General features: G+C 38.0%; 1 protein-coding gene across 3 annotated transcripts in view; it reads left to right on the plus strand.

Annotated features, from left to right (window-relative positions):
* Positions 1-24,091, plus strand: part of LOC149800866 (centlein-like) — a 233,089-nt gene that overhangs the window by 109,165 nt on the left and 99,833 nt on the right. For all 3 annotated transcript variants that reach the window (XM_089954882.1, XM_089954881.1, XM_089954883.1), the window contains exons 8-10: positions 1,479-1,582; positions 5,163-5,219; positions 16,254-16,461. In XM_089954882.1, coding sequence (XP_089811008.1) covers positions 1,479-1,582; positions 5,163-5,219; positions 16,254-16,461 — 369 coding nt within the window. The remainder of the gene's footprint in view (positions 1-1,478; positions 1,583-5,162; positions 5,220-16,253; positions 16,462-24,091) is intronic.

Here is a 24,091-nt window from a genome sequence, read left to right on the forward strand (position 1 = left end):
ACATCTAGATGCATGCCTCTGCCCCCTATCCATTCACCGCTCCAGTGGCCTAGTGATTAGAACATCCGTCTCGGATGCTGGAGGTCGTGGGTTCGATCCCCGGCCGAGTCATACCAAAGACTTACAAAAATGGTGCTAACAGCTGCCTCTCTTGGTGCTCAGCATTAAGAGGTTAGTGTTTGGACTGGTTGGCCTGGTGTCAGGATAATGTGACTGGGTGGGACATCATGCTACATGTCTGCGGCATGATGCCCCAGTGCTAGACATCACTATAAACTGTCACACTGCAGACATCGTAGCAATATGACTGAAAACGTGTTAAAGCTACGTGAAAAATCCAAATCACACACACACTGCCTCCCATCCATGGATATATAAAACATGCATGTAGACACATTTACATATGTACATCTAGATGCATGCCTCTGCTTCCTATCCATGAACGTATATAACATGTATGTGGATATGTTTACATATACAAATGCATGCTGGTGCCCCCTATCCATGGATATATATAACATGTATGTGGATATGTTTATATACACGAATGCATGCTGCTGCCCCTATCCATGGATATATATAACATGTATGTGGATATGTTTACATATACAAATGCATGCTGCTGCCCCCATCCATGGATATATATAACATGTATGTGGATATGTTTATATACACGAATGCATGCTGCTGCCCCTATCCATGGATATATATAACATGTATGTGGATATGTTTACATACACAAATGCATGCTGCTGCCCCCAATCCATAGATATATATAACATGTATGTGGATATGTTTACATATACAAATGCATGCTGCTGCCCCCTATCCATGGATATATATAACATGTATGTGGATATGTTTACATATACAAATGCATGCTGCTGCCCCCATCCATGGATATATATAACATGTATGTGGATATGTTTATATACACGAATGCATGCTGCTGCCCCCAATCCATAGATATATATAACATGTATGTGGATATGTTTATATACACAAATGCATGCTGCTGCCCCCCCATCCATAGATATATATAACATGTATGTGGATATGTTTATATACACAAATGCATGCTGCTGCCCCCCATCCATAGATATATATAACATGTATGTGGATATGTTTACATACACAAATGCATGCTGCTGCCCCCATCCACAGATGTATATTACATGTATGGGGACTCATTTATGTACACATACATAGATACATGCCTCTGCTCTGGCCTGTTATTTCTAAAACCAACCAAAGTCATGAGATTGTGGTACCAAAATGATTTATGGAAAATTAAAAAAAAATAATGTGATTCTGCCAGTAAAGTGAAACATCCAAGAAAAATGTATAAAAACTTGCAAACTTGATGTAGTTTATGTTATAGTGACTTTGTATATACAGAATTTCTTTTATAACATTATATCCCTCCAGAATTCATATGCATTATTGAGAAACTTGTTCTGTATTCTACTTTTTGCCAGATTCCCAACAGAGGATCCAGACTCTGTGTAAGGAGCTTGAATCGGCACGAGCTGAGAAGGCAGATGAGATGGCATTACGGATCCAGCTGGAAAACAAAGTCAGGGTAAGTGGTTGGTGGGTGTACCTGTCAAGGTATCTATATACCTTGCAGCAAAATTAATCTCAATACACCACTCCCTCGATAATTCGTGCCCTGATAATTCATGAACCCACTTATAACGCAGGGTCAGGCATGGATCCCATTTTTTAAACCCAAAAATACCCCCAAAAATTGATCCCTATTTGTTGAATGAAGAAAATCGCAATCAAAATTGGTAAAGGAAACTTTGATGTATCGATCGTTTTATCATCGAAAACGGTAGATACGACCTGGAGATTTTAATCAACACTATGAAATATCAAATTTAAAAATAGGTCATATAATTTTTTACATTTTCTTTCCAAACGACATTCCTACTACACCGCAGTTAACAATATGTAAGGAAATTTTGATCACTGAAAATTTTCTCGATGTTAATGCAATTTTTTAAAAATTTTGGAGGTAACTCATGTAACTTGCACCTTGCTTATAGTGCAGTCTATGTTTGTGGACCCCGTTGTGCACGAGTTATTGAGGGAGAGGTGTGCTACATTGCAGGCTATAGCCATTCATTTGTCTGTACACAAAACTCCTACACTTTACTCAGTACATTGTACCCAAAGCACTCCAAATCAGTCAATCTACCAGCACCTTTTGTTCTACTTGGTAACTTTATCAGCCACCATTCACTCTGGGGCTGAAAAGATATGTGTGAAAAGGAAGAAAATTTAAAACTTTGTTTCAAATCTGTGATCCATCCTGCTATAGAATCCTACATGTCCTTTGATTTGACCATCTGTGTCCATCCTACTACAGAATCTTACTTGTCCTTGGATCTGACCATTTGTGATCCATCCTGCCACAGAATACTACATGCCTTGGATTTGACAAACTGTGATCCATCCTGCCACAGAATCCTACTTGTCCTTGGATCTGACCATCTGTGATCCATCCTGCCACAGAATACTACATGTCCTTGGATTTGACCATCTGTGATCCATCCTGCCACAGAATCCTACTTGTCCTTGGATCTGACCATCTGTGATCCATCCTGCCACAGAATACTACATGTCCTTGGATTTGACCATCTGTGATCCATCCTGCCACAGAATCCTACTTGTCCTTGGATCTGACCATCTGTGATCCATCCTGCCACAGAATGCTACATGTCCTTGGATTTGACCATCTGTTATCCATCCTGCCACAGAATCCTGCTTGTCCTTGGATCTGACCATTTGTGATCCATCCTGCCATAGAATACTACATGCCTTGGATTTGACAAACTGTGATCCATCCTGCCACAGAATCCTACTTGTCCTTGGATCTGACCATCTGTGATCCATCCTGCCACAGAATCCTACTTGTCCTTGGATCTGACCATCTGTGATCCATTCTGCCACAGAATACTACATGTCCTTGGATTTGACCATCTGTGATCCATTCTGCCACAGAATACTACATGTCCTTGGATTTGACCATCTGTGATCCATCCTGCCACAGAATCCTACTTGTCCTTGGATCTGACCATCTGTGATCCATCCTGCCACAGAATACTACATGTCCTTGGATTTGACCATCTGTGATCCATCCTGCCACAGAATCCTACTTGTCCTTGGATCTGACCATCTGTGATCCATCCTGCCACAGAATACTACATGTCCTTGGATTTGACCATCTGTGATCCATCCTGCCACAGAATCCTACTTGTCCTTGGATCTGACCATCTGTGATCCATTCTGCCACAGAATACTACATGTCCTTGGATTTGACCATCTGTGATCCATTCTGCCACAGAATACTACATGTCCTTGGATTTGACCATCTGTTATCCATCCTGCCACAGAATCCTGCTTGTCCTTGGATCTGATCTTTTGCAGTCCATCTTGCTACAAAATATTGTTTTTTGATCTGACAATTTGTAATCTGTCTGTTTTGCTTGAGTTCCTTGAAGTTGGTGGCAACATCTGTGGTAGTGATCACTTTACAATATACTTAAAAGTAATACTCCTCAAAGGAAACTTTTCATTTCCTGGCTGGGTCAAACTTGAAAGCTGATCATTTGAAAACTGTAGCTAATCTGATATTCGCATATACCAATATGCAGCAGGATGTTGCTTGCTATACAATACCAGAATCTTCACCTATTCCAACATATGTTGAAAAACTGGTTTGGTGTTGCATGTAAAGATGCCAATACAACAGCTCAAAATCTGAATAAATACTGCTAGAGACAGCAAAAAGAAAATATGAAGAGCCAGTGTCTCTAGAATGAACTCTCACTCCACTATTAAATCAGGATGGAATACACTACAGAAAATAACGGGCAAAAAATGCTGCATCAAACACTTGAAGGAATATGATCAGTTTGTCAATAACCTATGAGAAATTATGAGCACACTGACTGAAATGTTCTCCTAAAACTCTTTACAGTTTGTTTAATTGGAGAAAGCTGACAACATTGCATGGAAGTATGGCAGAATGTATTACCTATTCATCCTAGGTGTGTGATGATGTGTTCATCCTAGGTGTATGATGATATATTCATCCTAGGTGTATGATGATGTATTCATCATAGGTCTGTGATGATGTATTCACCATAGGAGTGTGATGATATATTCATCCTAGGTCTGTGATGATTTATTCATCCTAGTTCTGTGATGATGTATTCATCCTAGGTCTGTGATGATGTATTCATCCTAGGTCTGTGATGATGTATTCATCCTAGGTCTGTGATGATGTATTCATCCTAGGTCTGTGATGATTTATTCATCCTAGTTCTGTGATGATGTATTCATCCTAGGTCTGTGATGATGTATTCATCCTAGGTATGTGATGATTTATTCATCCTAGGTCTGTGATGATGTATTCATCCTAGGTCTTTGATGATGTATTCATCCTAGTTCTGTGATGATGTATTCATCCTAGGTCTGTGATGATGTATTCATCCTAGGTATGTGATGATGTATTCATCCTAGGTCTGTGATGATGTATTCATCCTAGGTCTGTGATGATGTATTCATCCTAGGTCTGTGATGTTGTATTCATCCTAGGTCTGTGATGATGTATTCACCCTAGGTCTGTGATGATGTATTCATCCATGTCTAAGCTTTTGAACATCAGGTTATTGCATCACTTGTTTATGGGACATACATACTTGAACATGTAGGTGATGAAAGGGTGAACCTTATCCTGAGTTCACACCTTACCAGCATCCACTGATAGTGGAACATTTGTATCAAGTGTATCAAATTTAGCCTTATGAGACCGAGTTGTTTTGATGTGAACTTAGCTAGTTTTATGATGATGTACTAACAAAGAAGGTCTTGGACTACTTAAAAGAATGTGTGTTATACATTTTGACTCTACATTTGAATGATTCTATATTTAGATTTTTTAAATCTTTTAATTTATATGCATTTTAAAGAAGTTTATCATTATTACTTTTTATTTTTTATCTTGTAGTCAATCTTTACATTTTTAGAACCTCGCATGTATATGTAGCCAGTATTGTGCTGACATGATGTCAAATCTGATACCTACTTATGTCATCGTGTTGTAGCATGTATGAGGCATATCACAGGATGCAGAATATTTATATTTTTAGGTTCTGGAAAGAGATGTATCTGATAAAATAGCCAAGTTTGAGAAGATGATAAAAGAGGTGAGTTTGTTGAATTCTTAACTGTTCATATTGCAGTCATTCAGCAAGGCATATTGTATGTGACCAATATTTATAGCTTACTGCAGTGTATGATACAATCTTGTTGGTGCAAGTAGTCCTGCAGTATTTTTCTCATAGCTTTTTATGGATTTCTTTATGTTTGCTATGGTCATCATCTAAAGATGCACCTTTTTTTGTGATTTTTAGTGGATTGCTGTGAAATGTGTCACATATTATGGTCTTATCACATAGTCTGTACACTTTATATATAGTGTGTGCAGTTTAATATTTTTTTTATATTACCATATAACATATCACTTTATGTGATTCTGATTGGTCCAAATCAATCCAGGAAACTCTTTCACAGTATTCTCTTTACTGAGTTGTTGTGATTGTGGGAAAAATTTCTTTACCCCATCTTATGGAACTTTATTTTTTTACTAGTACTATGAATATTTTGATGGCCTTTTTTCAAATCGACTGACCAAAGGGAATTGAGGAAATAAGATCATCTCTTTCTGTATATGATGAATCTACCCCACTGAGGCTCATTATACTATGTATTAGCATGCACTGAAAAAATGGCATTAAACCCCAAACAACAACAACTACAGCAACAACAACAAATAAATTAAGGGTATTGGTCCATTGATAGCATGCATGCAGAGAGGGGTGGGCAGTAATCATGTCACAAGGAATTTGCCCTATATAAAAGAGTGGTTTAAATGTTAACTTATTGAAGCAGATAAACTCGTCTCTATTCATAGAAGAATGTAGACATAAACTGGTCTCTCAACTGACAGAACATTAGGCCTATCAAACCACATCATTTTTATGTGGTAAAATAGCTCCAACGATCTAATGTCTTTTATGTGAAGCAATTCCCACTGTCTCCTGTTCTGAATCAACTAATGTATATATCTGGTCACAAATACATTACAGTACATATGGAATTTTTTGTCCAGTAATAATCCTTTCACATGAATATCCAACAACCTCCAGTACTGAAAGTGACACATCTTAGGTACCAGCATTGTTATGTTGATTGTCTCACCTCAATGAATCAAACTGTGACATCGCACAGAACTTCCATACACATTCTGTGCTGAGAAACGATGTTCTCTGAGTTCCATTCACTCTGAAGGACAAATACTTTTTTTATTCTAATTTGTAAAGGAAATTCTGTTTTTAAATTTTATTGGTTATTAAGCTGCCACAAAATCTACATTAGTTTGGGACTATATTTTTTAAGTGCAAGGAATGAAAATGTTTCTTCTTTCTATCTGTTTCCATTACAATGAAATGAACTATGTAAATGTAAACACAGTCTCAGATGGGTAATGATTTAGTATTAAATTTATGAAACTTGTTGAATATAGTCCAGCTTTTGATTACCAAGGCTTGTAACAGCTGGACATTATTCAACTCATTTCATAAATTTAGTATTATATCATTACCCATTTGAGATCCTCTGTATCTACAAAGATACCTATGTTGACAAGTCATTGTACTTGCATGATTATTTGACAAAATGTATACACCTTATTTATACTATAGATTCATCGCAGTTGTGGGGGTGGGATGCAAAAGGAGCAGGGATATATTTATGTGAGCACATTGCCCATTGTTCCTCAAGTTTTTAATGGAAATGTACATGTATGAGCTAATTCATTGTGTCTGTAAAGCATGTTTTTATTGTCTGAATGCCAAACAAACTTTAATATCTTACACAATTGGCTATATATTAACTTTAATATCTTACACAATTGGCTACATATTTGCCAGAATAGGTTACATGATTGACAACATATTAACTTGAATAGGTTTCATTATTGGCAACATATTAACTTGAATAGGTTTCATTATTGGCAACATATTAACTTGAATAGGTTTCATTATTGGCAACATATTAACTTGAATAGGTTTCATTATTGGCAACATATTAACTTGAATAGGTTTCATTATTGGCAACATATTAACTTGAATAGGTTTCATTATTGGCAACATATTAACTTGAATAGGTTTCATTATTGGCAACATATTAACTTGAATAGATTACATGATTGGCTACATATTTGTCTAAATAGGTTACACGATTGGCTACATGTTAAGTTATAATTAACTTGGGTGCCCTGAGTGGCCAAGTGGTCTAAAGTGCTCTCTGTTACAGATCACTGCCATCTCACCTCTGTCTGCATGGGTTCGATTCTCGGGTTCAGCCAATGTGGATATGTGAGAAAGCTTGCCAGTAGATTCTCATGGATCAGTGGTTCTTTCCGGGCTTTCCCGGGTTCTTCCTCCACCATTAGTACTGGCTGCCATGTATAGCCTATCATGTGCTGAAAAATGGCGTTAAACCCTACAACTACAACTACATATTAACTTGAACAGATTACATGATTGGGAACATATTATCCTGAATAGGTTACATGATTGGCTACATATTAGACTGAATAGGTTGCACAATAGGCTACATATTAACCTAAATAGATTACATGACTGGCTACATATTAACTTGAATAGATTAAATGATAGGAAGCATATTAGCCTAAATAGGTTTCATGATTGGCTACATATTAGACTGAATAGGTTATACAATTGGCTACATATTACCTTGAGTAGATTACATAATTGGCTACATATTAGACTGAATAGGTTATACAGTTGGCTACATATTACCTTGAATAGATTACATAATTGGCTACATATTAGCCTGAATAGGTTACATGATTATATACATTATTAACCTGAATAGGTCAGGGTTAAAGTTAGGATACCTATTAACCTGAGTAGATAACACAATTGGCCTCCTATTAGCCTGAATATATTACACAATTGGCTACATATTAATCTGAATAGGTTACATGATTGACTACATATTGGCTTGAATAGGTTACACTGTTGGCTGAATGAGTTATACAGTTGGCTACATATTGACCTAAACAGGTTACATCATTGGGTATATATTAACCTGAATTGATTATATGATTGGCAATATATTAGTCTGAATAGGTTACATATTTGCCACCATTATTAGCTTGAATAGGTCAGGGTTAGGGTTAGGATACTTATTAACCCAACTAGGTTACACAGTTGGCTACATATTAACCTGAATAGGATTTACAGTTGGCTACATATTAACCTGAATAGGTTAAACAATTGACTACATATTAATCTCAGTAGGTTACACAATTGGCTACATATTAACCTAAATAGGATATACAGTTGACTACATATTAACCTGAATAGGTTACATGATTGGCAACATTATGTAAGAAATAGTAACAATTCTATATATTAGGTAAGAAATTGTAACAGTTCTGTGTTGGGTAAGAAATAGTAATAATTCTGTATGTTGTAGAGGCTGCCATGATGATTTTCATTAGTTTTTGTTGCTGTTTTGATTTGTATAGATCTGTGTCGGCAATATTTATAGTTATGTGTTTGTTATATTCAATCCAGTTTCCAGTGAGGCAACATTAATTTCAGCCCTCATTGTCTCATATAGGATTTGTAGGCATCCCCAGTGATGATAAACTGACTATGATGAGATATATATGAATGTACTTTCATTTCCTTAGGTTACTCATTAGTTTAAATCTGAGGGGACTGTGCTCGTGGAAGTATTCGCTTTAATAAGTTACACACTTTTCATAACATATTACTAGCATCAGTTGGCAATAATGAATTTCTTGGTCAGAAAGTAATATGAATCAGAATCTTATGAAATCACTATGCTCTCTGCCTTTGACTATCTCAGTGACTATCACCGTTCTCTATGCCTGTGACTATCTCAGTGACTATCATTGTGCTCTATGCCTGTGACTATCTCAGTGACTATCACTGTGCTTTATGCATATAGCTGTGTCAGTGACTGTCACTGTGCTCTATGTCTGTGGCTATGTCAGTGACTATCACTGTGCTCTATGCCTACGGTTATGTCAGTGACAATCACTGTGCTCTGTGCATATGTCTATCTCACTGACAATCACTGTGCTCTATGCATATGTCTATCTCACTGACAATCACTGTGCTCTTTGCATGTGACTATCTCAGTGACTATTATTGTGCTCTGTGCCTATGACTATCTCAGTGACACAACATTAATTTTAGTCCTCATTGTCTCATATAGGATTTGTAGGCATCTCCAGTGATGATAAACTGACTATGATGAGATATATGAATGTATTTTCACTTCCTTAGTTTACTCATTAGTTTAAATCTGAGGGGACTGTGCTCACAGAAGTATTCACTTTAACAAGTTACAAGCTTTTCATAACATATTACTAGTATCAGTTGGCAATAATGAATTTCTTGGTCAGAAAGTAATATGAATCAAAATCTTATGAAATCACTGTGCTCTCTGCCTATGACTATCTCAGTGACTATCACTGTGCTCTATACCTGTGGCTATCTCAGTGACTATCATTGTGCTCTATGCCTGTGACTATTACTGTGCTCTATATCTGTGGCTGTCACTGTGCTCTATGCCTGTGGCTGTGTCATTGACTGTCACTGTGCTCTATGTCTATGGCTATCTCAGTAACTATCACTGTGCTCTTTGTCTATGATTATCACTGTGATCTATGCCACAGCTGAAAGGGGTGATGTCTTGGCTTGGGCTTGGGATTGGACATCATAATTTGCCCTTTTATAGCTGTCCATCCAGGAGTAACTCTGCAGTCACAATGTAAACACTTGGCACAGGCAAATTAATTTTTTAGGGATATTTTGATGTCATTGTAGATGACCAGATAAGACTGATTTAGCTAAGGAGTATAGTTATATATAGACAGATGGCTTGTGGCAGGGTTTGCAGTTTTGGTAAAAAGTGATGAAAATGCTTTCTACTGACAGAACAATTTACAGAAACAAATACATCAATGAACCTCTGTTAAATATGTTATGTTGAGGATGTCAGTTTATGACATCATAAAATGGTTAAATGACTGATGCTTGTTGCTTTCAGGTTAACATGCTATTTTGACCAAACTGTTAGTAAGCGATAAGAGTGCAGCAGGTTGTAAATTTGCTTACTAAATTGAAATGAAGTGTCACACTGGGTTGTATATTTGGTTAAATGAACAAGACATTAATGTCTGCATTTTGTATCTGTTCACTACACTATCATTCATTGCTCTTCATAAGAGAAGTTGTTGTAGGTTTATGTCAGACGTGATTGTCCAAGCTTCTCATTATTTTTTACAATAGCAGGCTTAAATTTAAAAGTACTGTACAAAGCTAATGCAATGTTGGAGTGTCACAAAAACCGTCAGCCTTAGAACTATGGATGCTGACCATGTTATGACCTGTTTTTAAACTGGTGCCAGCTGCTAATAATACACTGCAGACAGATGAATTTCCTGCTGTTTTTAAAAGCTGCAAAGCATTCAGAACATCCGTACAAAATAGTTAATAAATCTGTATATGGAAAATAGATAAAATGTTAGCTTTCCATCCAGACCAAATTCAGTTTTGAATTCTTTCTTAAATTTAACGAGGAGAGTCACATTAAAATTATATGTATCGCCATAGTGACACAGCTAGTTTGGTGATCAAAGATTTTCAGTTAGACATACTTACTACAGCTGAATCTTCAAAATAATTTATAGAGTAGTAATGACAGGCCAGTTCAGCCTTGCATCACATTATTAAAAGTCACAGAGCTGCATTGTTGGGAAACTGCATTTTGGCCCTACCATGCTTACTTTTGTACTAAGTCACATCTTTGTTAGACCCAGGTGTCATGGCCGGGTAGGTGTCTAGGTACGCTTCAGCAGTCATGTTAGCATGGCATCAGTTATGTCACTGTCACCAACACTCCAATTAGAGACATAGTGTGTCTTTGGGATACCATCATTAGTCATGGTCTGACAAGGAACAAGCACATGTACATGGATGCCTTGACCTGAAAAAGCTTTAACAATTATTATGCAGTACATGTCCAATGACAAGAAGGGTGGGATTATGCTTCTGACCTGCTGGAATGCAGGCAGGCACCATTACCACTGTGGAGATGGCCAACAAGCTGTGATGGATAGAACAAAAAGCCAGTGACAGTTTAGGTGTGACGTTCTGTCGTATTGGGGTGGGGTTCTCCCAATATAATTTAATTAAATTAAATTGAAAGTTCCACCCTGGCTCGTTAGGTTAGAAAGTTAAATTAGTGATGATGTAGATTTACAGCTCTGAGCCCCCAGTCAGCAATGCCGACGGTTAAATTATAGAGAACACGAAGATGAAATTCAATCAGTAACAATTTAATAAATGTGATAATTTAAAACCGATAACTTCCAATCACTCGTCTTTCCCTCGACCAAGTGACAGCCTAATTCATCCCGTGATTTACAGTGTGAGTTCGATTTTCCCCCTGTCCTTGCATCTACTCATCTATTTCTTCCCGCTGATTCTTCCTTCTTTCCGTTCCTCTAATTCCTTCTTTGTCTCCGTTTCCTCTCTACTATCTCCTCCAGCTTCGCTCCAGACTTCAACTTCTCCTTTCTCCTCCTTTCCCTCTCTATTATCTCCTCCAATTCCGCTCCCAGACTTCAACTCCACCCTCTTCTCCTTCCCTCCGTCTCTCTATCCGAGACAACGGGACCAAACTTTAACTGGTCTGTCCCTCAAAGCTTCCTTATTTGAAGCTTTCTGTACTTAGAATTTCCCGCTCTAAGATTTTCCCGCCAATAACGAATGGCTATTCGGAGTTACGCTAACCTCTTCTCTGGGTAATTTCTCTCAGCGAACTAACTCTTGCCGGAAAACGCAGGGATATCATTCTACCCAAATCAAGGTCTCCCCCCATCTCGATTCTGATTGGGTGGCGCTGTGCCCCTGTCCAATCGTCTTAGCGGCCAGTTCAACCTGTCTGTCTGTTTGCAGGGGAAAAAGTTAGGACACTCCCACTTCTTCAGGCAATTTCTTTTGATCTTGGAACATTTCGACACCTAGGCGATAACTGGCTATCGGGCGCCTCGCAACTCCGATGTCCGGTTCTTCTATTCTAGCCACAACAATCTTACGTAACGGATTAGTGCTAGCCTTTGGCAATGTTCGACATCAAACAATGACCCATCAGAATTACCTTGATTATACATGTTTCAAACTGGGCTACTCTGGGTCAGGGTAAACATGACATTAGGAATGCCCTTAGCATGGTAAAGCTCATCCTGGCTTCTGGTCTTACAAAGCAACAAACATCTCTATGAAAGCAGTATTGGATCAAGGGCAAATTCCATCCTAACCAGTGATTATTGTAGTCACACATTCAGAGGAAGGTTAGGTACCATAGCTTATATATCATCACACCCGATTTGCTAGTGAGGGCTGACCTCAGTCTACAGCAAATAGCGGCATCTTCCAGAAAGACTGTATCTCCTAAATATCACAGTTTACATGTACACTAGTGATCAACATGCCTAGCATAAATCGAATGAATGCCTTGCTCAGGGAGGAGTAGACCACCAAGAACCAAAAAGCTGACATGCTGCAGGCAGTATAGGTCACCCTCATACAACATACAGAAGCTAGCAGGTAACCATGCTAGCCTTTAGGCAGCCAAAGCCTACACTGGTGCCATAGCAGCCCATTGACAACAGCCCATCCATAGCAAAAGCCTAAACTGGTACTTATTCATGCAGTATCCAAACTGATTAATGATCTTCAGAAAGACTGCCACATTAGATGTCAATATACCACACACGATGATACCCTTCTGACTGTCAAGAGTGTCTATCCATATGAGTTTATGAATGGGTGGGACTGATTTTAGGAGTTGAAGCTACCTTTAGACTTTGAGACCTTTCACAGCACCCTCTGCCTTTATGAGTATATCTTCTGTGGACTATCAGCACACCCAGAAAGTGTGGAAATCCTTCAGCTGTGAGATAATGGAAGACTATCAGGACTTTTACCTCCATACAGACTTGCTCCTTCTGTCCAGTGTCGATTTTGGTCACCTCTATATAAACATGTATGGCATTGATAGTCCACATTACATTAGCACCCCAAGAATGAACTAGGATAGTTTCTCTATGCCACAGGCACATATCTCTAGCTACTGACAGACACTGATGTACACATCTGGATGAGAGAGTGACCCGTGGTGGAATCTCCATGATTAGAAAGTGATATGCGAAGTCTAACAACCCTGAATGTCCTTGTTCCAAAATACTTTTATGGCTGAGGCAAGGGCTACCCATGGGTGTCTATATAAGTTGATTTAAGTAGCAGAGCCCCTGATGCCCCACTGGCTACATAATAGAGATGGACATGAACAATCTGGAAGAGCAGCATAGTACTCATAGTGACTTTCCACAAGTCTGTGATTATCCCAAATTATTGGCTATTTCTCCTACCAGCATGGCCTGGTGGACAAGCTGTGAGGCTGATAGACCAGATGCACAATGCATGTACCCAACCTGCTGAAAAAGGTGATAAACTAATGAAACCTACAACTCTGCACTAGTCTTGGCATGTGCATCACCAACATTCATAGGTTGCTTGAGTTTGACCATGACCTATGGATGTCACCCTATATCCCAAAGAATGCAGACCTACTGGCTATGGTCATGAATAATTGTGACTAGGACTAATTTAAGCTGTTCAACAATTCCATCTTTGGAAAGACCATGGAAAATTATTGCAACTGGTGTAAAATTGCTCTGACCGCTCTGGTGGCCTAGTGGTTAGAGCATCCGCCTTGGATGCGGGAGGTCGTGGGTTTGATCCCCAGCCAAGTCATACCAAAGACTTTTAAATAATGGTACTAACAGCTGCCTCGCTTGGCACTCAGGATTAAGAGGTTAGTGTTAGGACTGGTGGGCCTGGTGTCAGGATAATGTGACTGGGTGGGACATCATGCTACATGTCTGCGGCATGATGCCCCAGTGCTAGACATCACTATAAACTGTCGCACTGCAGACATCGTAGCGATATGACTGAAAAATTGTTAAAGCTACGTTAAAAATCCAAATCTTATACACACACACACACACAAAATTGCTCTGTGGTTTCTGTAGACAGTACATTGTAACCTTGACCAGACCTATAGTTCCCTGACTCAACCAGGTTTGAGATTAGAATATTTGATTTAAGGAGTTAAGAAATCATTCACTATAAATATGCATGCTGATAACTGTTGTTTTGTACTGATACAGAACAATAACAATGTTTTAAATGGGTCCTTAAGCCCATCTACATGCTTCATAAATTCTTCTTCATAGCATTGTAGACAAAATCACACAGGGTAACTAGAAGGAGGAGGGATGGAATATTTTACTAAACATGGTAAGAACCTTGGGTCCAATCATATCGGGTAAGATCTATGATTCCTGTTAAGTTAAATGTTGACAGCCACTGTAAATAACTGTCTTGAAGGTTTCTGGTGGTTGTATGTAGTCCTGAACTCCCTCTTCAGGACAGTCAAGGGTAATGCTTTCATCGCTAGAGGACTACTCCCCGAGTCTGTCTTCCCACTTATGTTTCAGGATGTACATTATTGTATTCCATATGCCCCTTGCATCTATAATTGATGTGTTGGTGATAGTCACCATCCTGTTGTTATGCTACTTTGATCACCAGAGACCATTCCTAGACTCACCCTCTCATAATGCCTGGGGTCTACGAAAATCATTGCTGCAATGTGCCTTTGCATAATGTGATGTGAGTGGGGTCAAACCAGCCTTTACTACTACTGCTAATGGAAGTATATAATTTGAGTAGTCTTCTGCCTTATTTGAATTTTGCAGGTTCTGTCAATTGGAGGAACTCTCATTAAGCTGGCAAATGCTACGATGTTGTTTGTGTGTCTGTCTATGTGTTTTTATTTCTGCACAGTAACTTCAATTCTAGATCAAAACCTTAAACAAATTTGCTTATGGCTTGTACTTGAGGTAAGGAAGAGACCTATCACATTTGGGTCAAAGGTCAAGGTCACTGGGAAAATGAGTTTTTGCACAGTGGGTTTTACACCACATATCTTCACCAAACTTTGTTAATGGCTGACATTTGAGGTAAAAAAGACTAAAATCAAGCAGGGTCAGGTGTGACTCAGAGCAGAAAGATAGCTTTTGAACAGTAACATAGTTGTAGACAGCATCACTTTGACCTAAGTTTGTAGCTGGCTTGCATTGTTAGCAAGTAAGAAACCTATTGGTTAAGGGGTTACAAGGTCATAGTGCCTTATTACTCTTATGAAAGAAAAATGATTTCTGTGCAATAAACACAATTATCCATAAGGTCAGTGACAGCTATCAGATGTATTTATAGGGGTTATATAAGGCTATTCAACATAGCTGACCATCAAAGAAGCGAGATTAATAGACAATTTCTTGTATTTTATCTTTGCCCATTCATGTTCATTGTGATAAAATAATGAGTGCTTATGATAACCTAATCCGAACTCACTTAACACTTTCCTATCAAATTCCGATATAAGACCCTCAACCGCTTCAGTGGCCTAGTGGTTAGAGCGTCCGCCTCAGATGCGGGAGGTCATGGGTTTGATTCCCCGGTCGAGTCATACCAGAGACTTACAAAAATGGTACTTCAGCTGCCTTGCTTGGCATTAGCATTAAGAGGTTAGTGTTAGGACAGGTCGTCCTGGTGTCAGGATAATGTGACTGGGTGGGACATCATGCTACATGTCTGTGGCATGATGCCCCAGTGCTAGACATCACTATAAACTGCCACATTGCAGACATCGTACCGATATGACTGAAAAATTGTTAAAGCTATATTAAAAATCAAAATAACATCACACACATCACATATATAAGACCCTCACTCATTGAATGATTTTTGGGTCTTAACTTAATATTTGCTAAATCCAGCTACTTTTGTTTATAGTTTTGCTTCAGTGAGGGAAATCAGTTAATAGGCACACTTCAAAGAAATACTTAAATACTTGGCATTACTAAGGTGACTTAGTCCTAGCATCAAGCCTTGAACCTCAAAACAGTGCTGAGACATCTCATAGCAAGGGACTATAGAAATCAGATTTATATGTATGCTTACTTTTTTTCTATCTTCTAGCTTGAGGAGACAAAGCTGTTCTTGAGGCGTTATGAGAGCCAGGTGGCACAGATGCAACAGGAAGTGGACTTTAAGAATCAGGAGCTAGAGACAGTGCGACGTGAGCTGTCAGAACTGTGGTTGAGTCACAATCAGCTGACTGAACACTCAAGTCAGCAGGCAGACCTGATTAGGCAGATGCAGTCACTGCAGACTGACACACAGCAGAGTAAGTATAATATATGCTTATAAGTAAATTTGGTTTGACATGTGTGATTGTAACATCAGCTGTGGAGATTTTCCTTCATTAAAACTTTTTTTTATGTGATTTAGGAAGTATATTTTTCTATGATAAATGTCATACATGCTTGACTAGGTTCAAACACTTGCTGGAAAACTCTTGAAAGATTTAAAACTACCTTCACGCTGACATAACATTTGCATCATGGCAAATATGTGAGTTAAACACCCTTCAGGCTGCCCACAGGTCTGTATTTAGGCAAATATGTGAGTTTAAACACCCTTCTGGCTGCCCACAGGTCTGTATTTAGGCAAATATTTGAATTTAAACACCCTTCAGTCTGCCTATAAGTCTGTATTCAGGCAAATATTTGAGTTAAACAGCTTCCAAACTGCCTATAGGTCTGTATTCAGGCAAACATTTGAGTTTAAACACCCTCCAAACTGCCTATAGGTCTGTATTCAGGCAAATGTTTGAGTTTGAACACCCTTCAAACTGCCTATAGGTCTGTATTCAGGCAAACATTTGAGTTAAAACACCTTCAATCTGCCTATAGGTCTGTATTCAGGCAAACATTTGAGTTGAAACACCCTTCAAACTGCCTATAGGTCTGTATTCAGGCAAACATTTGAGTTGAAACACCCTTCAATCTGCCTATAGGTCTGTATTCAGGCAAACATTTGAGTTGAAACACCCTTCAATCTGCCTATTGGTCTGTATTCAGGCAAACATTTGAGTTTAAACACCCTTCAAACTGCCTATAGGTCTGTATTCAGGCAAACATTTGAGTTGAAACACCCTTCAATCTGCCTATTGGTCTGTATTCAGGCAAACATTTGAGTTTAAACACCCTTCAAACTGCCTATAGGTCTGTATTCAGGCAAATATTTGAGTTTAAACACCCTTCAAACTGCCTATAGGTCTGTATTCAGGCAAACATTTGAGTTGAAACACCCTTCAAACTGCCTATAGGTCTGTATTCAGGCAAACATTTGAGTTGAAACACCCTTCAAACTGCCTATAGGTCTGTATTCAGGCAAACATTTGAGTTGAAACACCCTTCAATCTGCCTATAGGTCTGTATTCAGGCAAACATTTGAGTTGAAACACCCTCCAAACTGCCTATAGGTCTGTATTCAGGCAAATATTTGAGTTTAAACACCCTTCAGTCTGCCTATAGGTCTGTATTCAGGCAAACATTTGAGTTGAAACACCCTTCAATCTGCCTATTGGTCTGTATTCAGGCAAACATTTGAGTTTAAACACCCTTCAAACTGCCTATAGGTCTGTATTCAGGCAAATATTTGAGTTGAAACACCCTTCAAACTGCCTATAGGTCTGTATTCAGGCAAACATTTGAGTTGAAACACCCTTCAAACTGCCTATAGGTCTGTATTGAGGCAAACATTTGAGTTGAAACACCCTTCAAACTGCCTATAGGTCTGTATTCAGGCAAACATTTGAGTTGAAACACCCTTCAATCTGCCTATAGGTCTGTATTCAGGCAAACATTTGAGTTGAAACACCCTCCAAACTGCCTATAGGTCTGTATTCAGGCAAATATTTGAGTTGAAACACCCTTCAATCTGCCTATTGGTCTGTATTCAGGCAAACATTTGAGTTTAAACACCCTCCAAACTGCCTATAGGTCTGTATTCAGGCAAATATTTGAGTTTAAACACCCTTCAGTCTGCCTATAGGTCTGTATTCAGGCGAACATTTGAGTTGAAACACCCTTCAATCTGCCTATTGGTCAGTATTCAGGCAAACATTTGAGTTGAAACACCCTTCAAACTGCCTATAGGTCTGTATTGAGGCAAACATTTGAGTTGAAACACCCTTCAAACTGCCTATAGGTCTGTATTCAGGCAAACATTTGAGTTGAAACACCCTTCAAACTGCCTATAGGTCTGTATTCAGGCAAACATTTGAGTTGAAACACCCTTCAATCTGCCTATTGGTCTGTATTCAGGCAAACATTTGATAACTGACTAATGATCTTCAGAAAGCCTGCCACATTAGATGTCAATATACCACACACAATGCTACCCTTCTGACTGTCAAGAGTGTCTATCCATATGAGTTTATGAATGGGTGGAACTGATTTTAGGAGTTGAAGCTACCTTTAGACTTTGAGACCTTTCACAGCACCCTCTGCCATATGAGTATATCTGCTGTGGACTATCAACACACCCAGAAAGTGTGGAAATCCTTCAGCTGTGAGATAATGGAAGACTATCAGGACTTTTACCTCCATACAGACTTGCTCCTTCTGTCCAGTGTCGATTTTGGTCACCTCTATATAAACATGTATGGCATTGATAGTCCACATTACATTAGCACCCCAAGAATGAACTAGGATAGTTTCTCTATGCCACAGGCACATATCTCTAGCTACTGACAGACACTGATGTACACATCTGGATGAGAGAGCGACCCGTGGTGGAATCTCCATGATTAGAAAGTGATATGCAAAGTCTAACAACCCTGAATGTCCTTGTTCCAAAAAAACTTTTATGGCTGAGACACAATGCAAGTGCTACCCATGGGTGTCTGTTATTGGCTTTCCCCAAAGAAATTGATTTAAGTAGCAGAGCCCCAGATGCCCCAAGGGCTACATAATAGAGATGGACATGAACAGTCTGGAAGAGCTGCACATTGCTCATAGTGACTTTCCACAAGTCTATGATTATCCCAAATTATTGGCTATTTCTCCTACCAGCATGGCCTGGTGGACAAGCTGTGAGGCTGATAGACCAGATGGTCAGGGTCACATGACAAATATAAGATTTTAGCAAGATGTTTTAATTTTGTCTATAAAAATTTAAAGTTACATGACTGCTGTTGCTTTATTATTTGGTACATACATTTTATTTCTTTTTAATTAAGAGTTTCACTGATTGTTCAGGATGTGCCTGTATTGTTACAACATTGACCTTGCGATGTTTAGACCTTATCTCAAGTATTTAGTTTTCTGTAAAGTGTTTGAAGACAGTTTAAATATTCAGTAGTCAAGATACTGGGCTGATTGTTTAAACTAAAAAAGACATATTCCGACTTGGTAAAATAATCGTCCTAACTGAAACTGTTATATTGGTGTTTGACCTAGATGTGAAATTAATCTGTGGTTTCTGTAGACAGTACATTGTAACCTGACCAGGCTTATAGTTCCCTGACTCAGCCAGGTTTGGCAGTAAACCATTTGAATTCAGGAGTAAAGAAAGATTCCCAAAAAAGATGTTTGCTGATAACTGGCTTTGCACTGATACAGAAAAATAACAAAAAAGTTGTAAGTTTGATTGTGACAGAAGATCCTTCACCCTACAACGTAAATTGTTCTGTTCCAAAGTCAGTGTCTAATTAAAATACAGTGTCTCTGGCCCATATACATCTAAATGACATGAATATGGCATTTCCTTTACAGACTTAAAATACAATGTCACCATGTACATCTCAGTGACATGAAGGTGACATCTCCATTATGGATTACGTTTTAAGAAAATAAAGAATTGGATCGAGTCTAATAATTTTATACATTGGTAATTCAGTGGCTATGTAATGATTTCAAAATTTTAAGTAAAGACTACATGATGACACATTCATGAGGGATGTGAAACAAGACATTAACTGACCATTTCATTTCCATTTTAGGTGACGATACTCAGTCAGTAGTAGGCTTTTCATTGCTTGTGAACATGTAAAGGTTTAATCTGACTGGGTCATTGCCTGTGAACATGTGATAGATTTAATCTGATTGGGTCATTACCTGTGAACATGTGATAGATTTAATCTGATTGGGTCATTGCCTGTGAACATGTGATAGATTTAATCTGATTGGGTCATTGCATGTGAACATCTGATATATTTAATCAAATTGGGTCATTGCATGTGAACATGTGATAGATTTAATCAGATTGGGTTGTTGCATGTGAACATGTGATAGATTTAATCTAATTAGGTCACTACCTGTGAATATTTGATAGATTTAATCTGATTGGGTCACTGCCTGTGAACACGTGATAAATTTAATCTGATCGGATGTTTGTTGATGTAAGGCCAGTTTTGTTATGATACAGAGTGTGTTCAGAGTGATCAGTTAAGTCCAAATACAAAAGATACACTGTAGATACTTGAAACAGAATTTCTTCATGTTAGGTATAGTTTTATCTGAACACTGCATTAGGACCTATTTTCACTAGGAAAGACTTATCAGTGACAAATGTTGTTACACATGGCTGTAATAGGACACTGCATTGGGACCTATTTCCACTAGGAGACACTTATCAGTGACAAATGTTGTTACCCATGACTGTAATAGGACACTGCATTGGGACATGTGTCTGTTAGGAGGTATTTATCAATGGCATGTATTTTCAGACTTTTGATTGGTATTAAAGTGATCTTGATATATGAAGTTTGTTCATTAGATTACATGTACCCAGCTGAATCAAAAAAGAAAATTATTCATTTTTATTATAGAAAAAGAACAAGACATATCTGTACTGGAGGGTTTCCAAAGTTAGCATAAAGGTTTTGTACTCCACTTTTTGCATGTACACAAAACCACATAACTGGTATGTGGTGCGAACAAGTTTGATATGGTCCAATGGTTAGATTAATTCAGTTTTATATTTTATACAGTCACTATGGTTCAAAATAAAGTTTGACATGTGTGCCTATATATATATATATATATATATATATATATATATATATATATATATATATATATATATATATATATATATAAAGTGTATGCACAAACACATAATAGATATATGTATGTGTGTTTGTGTATCTATATACAAATATCATACATGGTGTATAAAGGAATATTGACCTACAGATCGTCTCATTGAATTAAAAACATGTCAAACAAACAATATAGATCATGGTCTGCTGGCGCATTATGTGATGGCAGATTGGGATTTGTGTTGAATCAAATCACAAGTAGAATAAAGTGTGCACCATAAACGACAGTGTGCACCTTAATCTACTGACTCATTATGCCAGATCATGGTCAGTGCTGCATCAGATCACAAGTAGAACAAACAGCATATACCATGATCTGCTAGCACATTATGTGATGGCAGATAAGGGTCTACAGTATGCTGTTAGCAGTTGCATGAATGCTGTACATAAACAAATCTGTTGTGTTTACATGCAGTGATTAATGGATGTTGATGATGAGAGTGTCATGCAGCAATGTGAGAAGTGGAAATGAAACAGTTTAATCAGTTTCAAATGCTATTGCAGCATCACAAATAATACATGTACAAGTTTCCTGCATCATATGCAGTTTACTTAATTTCATCTAGGGAGAAATATTGGAATTGGAGGAATATTTGTCGACTTAATGCATCTGATGTCTCCCTAGTGTGTTGTTGATCCAGTTGAAAGGAACGACTTTGTTACATGACATTGAGAATAATGTAACATTAAGACAAGAGAATTTTCATCAGAAATTCAACATGAAGCTCAGTAAAATGAGATCCAAGTTGTTTTAGAGTGCGCATGGTTGTATTTTGTGTTTTTTTTTCACATGTCCACAAGAAATAGACTTTTTTTGTATCAAACTATCATCCAATATTTAGAACAGGTCACCTTATTTTTATGTCCAAGAGATTTTAAGCTATAATGCATACTGGTTATTTTTCAAGAGGATATAACATTACTTTTAACAACATACCCTGGATATACCAAAATAAATCTCCTTCTTCAAAGTACCAGTAACCTTACCTTGAAAAAAAGCCATTGAATCCCTTTGATCCTATGCTCTTGAAAATAAACCAAACTAGATTATAAGCTGTCCAATGCCTATGATGCCACGCACTTGAAAGTAAACCAGACTAGATAGTAGGCTGTCCAGTTCCTGTAATGTTGTGCCCCTGAAAGTTAACCAGACTAGATAGTAGTCTGCCCAATCCGTGTGATCCTGTGCCCTTGAAAGTAAACCAGACTAGATACAGACCTGATTTTTCTCCATTTTAAAGAATTCCGCTTTTCTCCTGACTTGAATCAGATTTTTTAAAATATATAGTCCACTTTTTATATCATCTTTGATCCGGTTTTTTAAAAACAGTCTATCCAGTCCCATTCCACAATGACCCTTGTATATTATTCGTTCCATATATTAGTTAGCACACGACTCTCATAAAGAGTATTCTGATTGGTCAAATGTTTGCATTCATCCATTGAATTTTCATGTAATGGAAACTGATGGCAATAGAAGGAAGAAGCATGGGTACAAAACATGGCGTCCTGAGTTGCTGAGAGAGACCTTGATATGAAAAGTTTGGATAAAGGTTTAAAAAATGTATGGAAATGGAAATGGCTGGAGCGAAAAGTTGACGGAAATTTAGTTTGGTCAGTTTATAAGAAAACTAAAAATGCTAGAAGACTGGAATTTTGTGACCTCTGCAAGAAAGATCTGAATTATGGTAATCACAGTTGGAAGAGTTTGGAACAGCACCAGCAAAAGAAGCTGCATACAAAAAATTTGAAGCTCAGAATGCATCTGGAAAAAGTGCAGTTAATGACTATTAAAAGAAATGTTTCCTGCATGAGAGAACACATATAGCTCTCTGTCAGAATATGTGCACTGCATGTTGCCAAAACAAGCACCAGTTTGAGGGGAAAAAGGCTCTCATTGAGAAGGAGAAGAAACGATTGCACATTGAGCCCCCCCAAAAAAGTCAGCGGTGACAAAAAGGAAGGCTAAAGAAATCTTTGCCAAAGCCACAAGAAGAGCTTGACTGGCATATCAACAGGTTGTGTCCAGTGGAGAAAAAGACAAGTGAATGTATGGGACTATTTGTGTATAGTTGATATACTTGGGTGTTTATTTCACAGATTTGTTATGAAAAGAGAGAAGTATAAGATATTTGCTGCAAAAATTGACAAAAATATTGTGACTTAATTACGATGTAAACACTGACATGCACATGAAATAACTTCAGCATCAATAGTATTGGAGAACAAATTCATGTGACAATAAATATTTTGAAATTATTGAAGTCAAGTTGAACATTTTTGGTAAGTTTATTAGTTTTTCTAATGATTATTTTGGTTTATTTTATTTTATGATGATAAGTTGCACCAGGGGCATTTTTTGTGTAAAATGCATTTTTGGACCCCCGAATTGGAGGTACTGCCCCTCAAGACCCCATTGGGGGAGGACCCCCAAACTCCCCTTACAATTTTTTCATCTTTTTTTTATGGAAGACCAAAATCATGTCTGAGTAGCCTAGCTGTCCAATTGATATGATGCTGTGCCCTTGAAAGTGAATTAGATTCGATATTTATCCATGTAATATATTTATTGCACATCTTGTATGCATGCAATTTAAGATGCTGAATGTGAAAATCTATGTGGCATCCGACTAGGTATAAGTGTGTCCAATTGTACACGTATTGTCTTGGTGCCTGTAATTCTGGGCACAAGGGCTTATCTTCTGATATCTCCAGGCTCTATGATATGCCAGATCCACATGTTCTGTCTCTTGCCATCCTGGCTGCCTACCAGTCTATCCATCCATAAAAATGGCCTCTTCATGGTTATGTAACCAGAGATTGATGATGTTGGAATGGCAGACCATATATTAGTCAACAGCTCCAT

This window comes from Sinohyriopsis cumingii, chromosome 4, assembly GCF_028554795.1.
Source record: "Sinohyriopsis cumingii isolate HCF-2022 chromosome 4, ASM2855479v2, whole genome shotgun sequence".
Classification (NCBI taxonomy): domain Eukaryota; kingdom Metazoa; phylum Mollusca; class Bivalvia; order Unionida; family Unionidae; genus Sinohyriopsis; species Sinohyriopsis cumingii.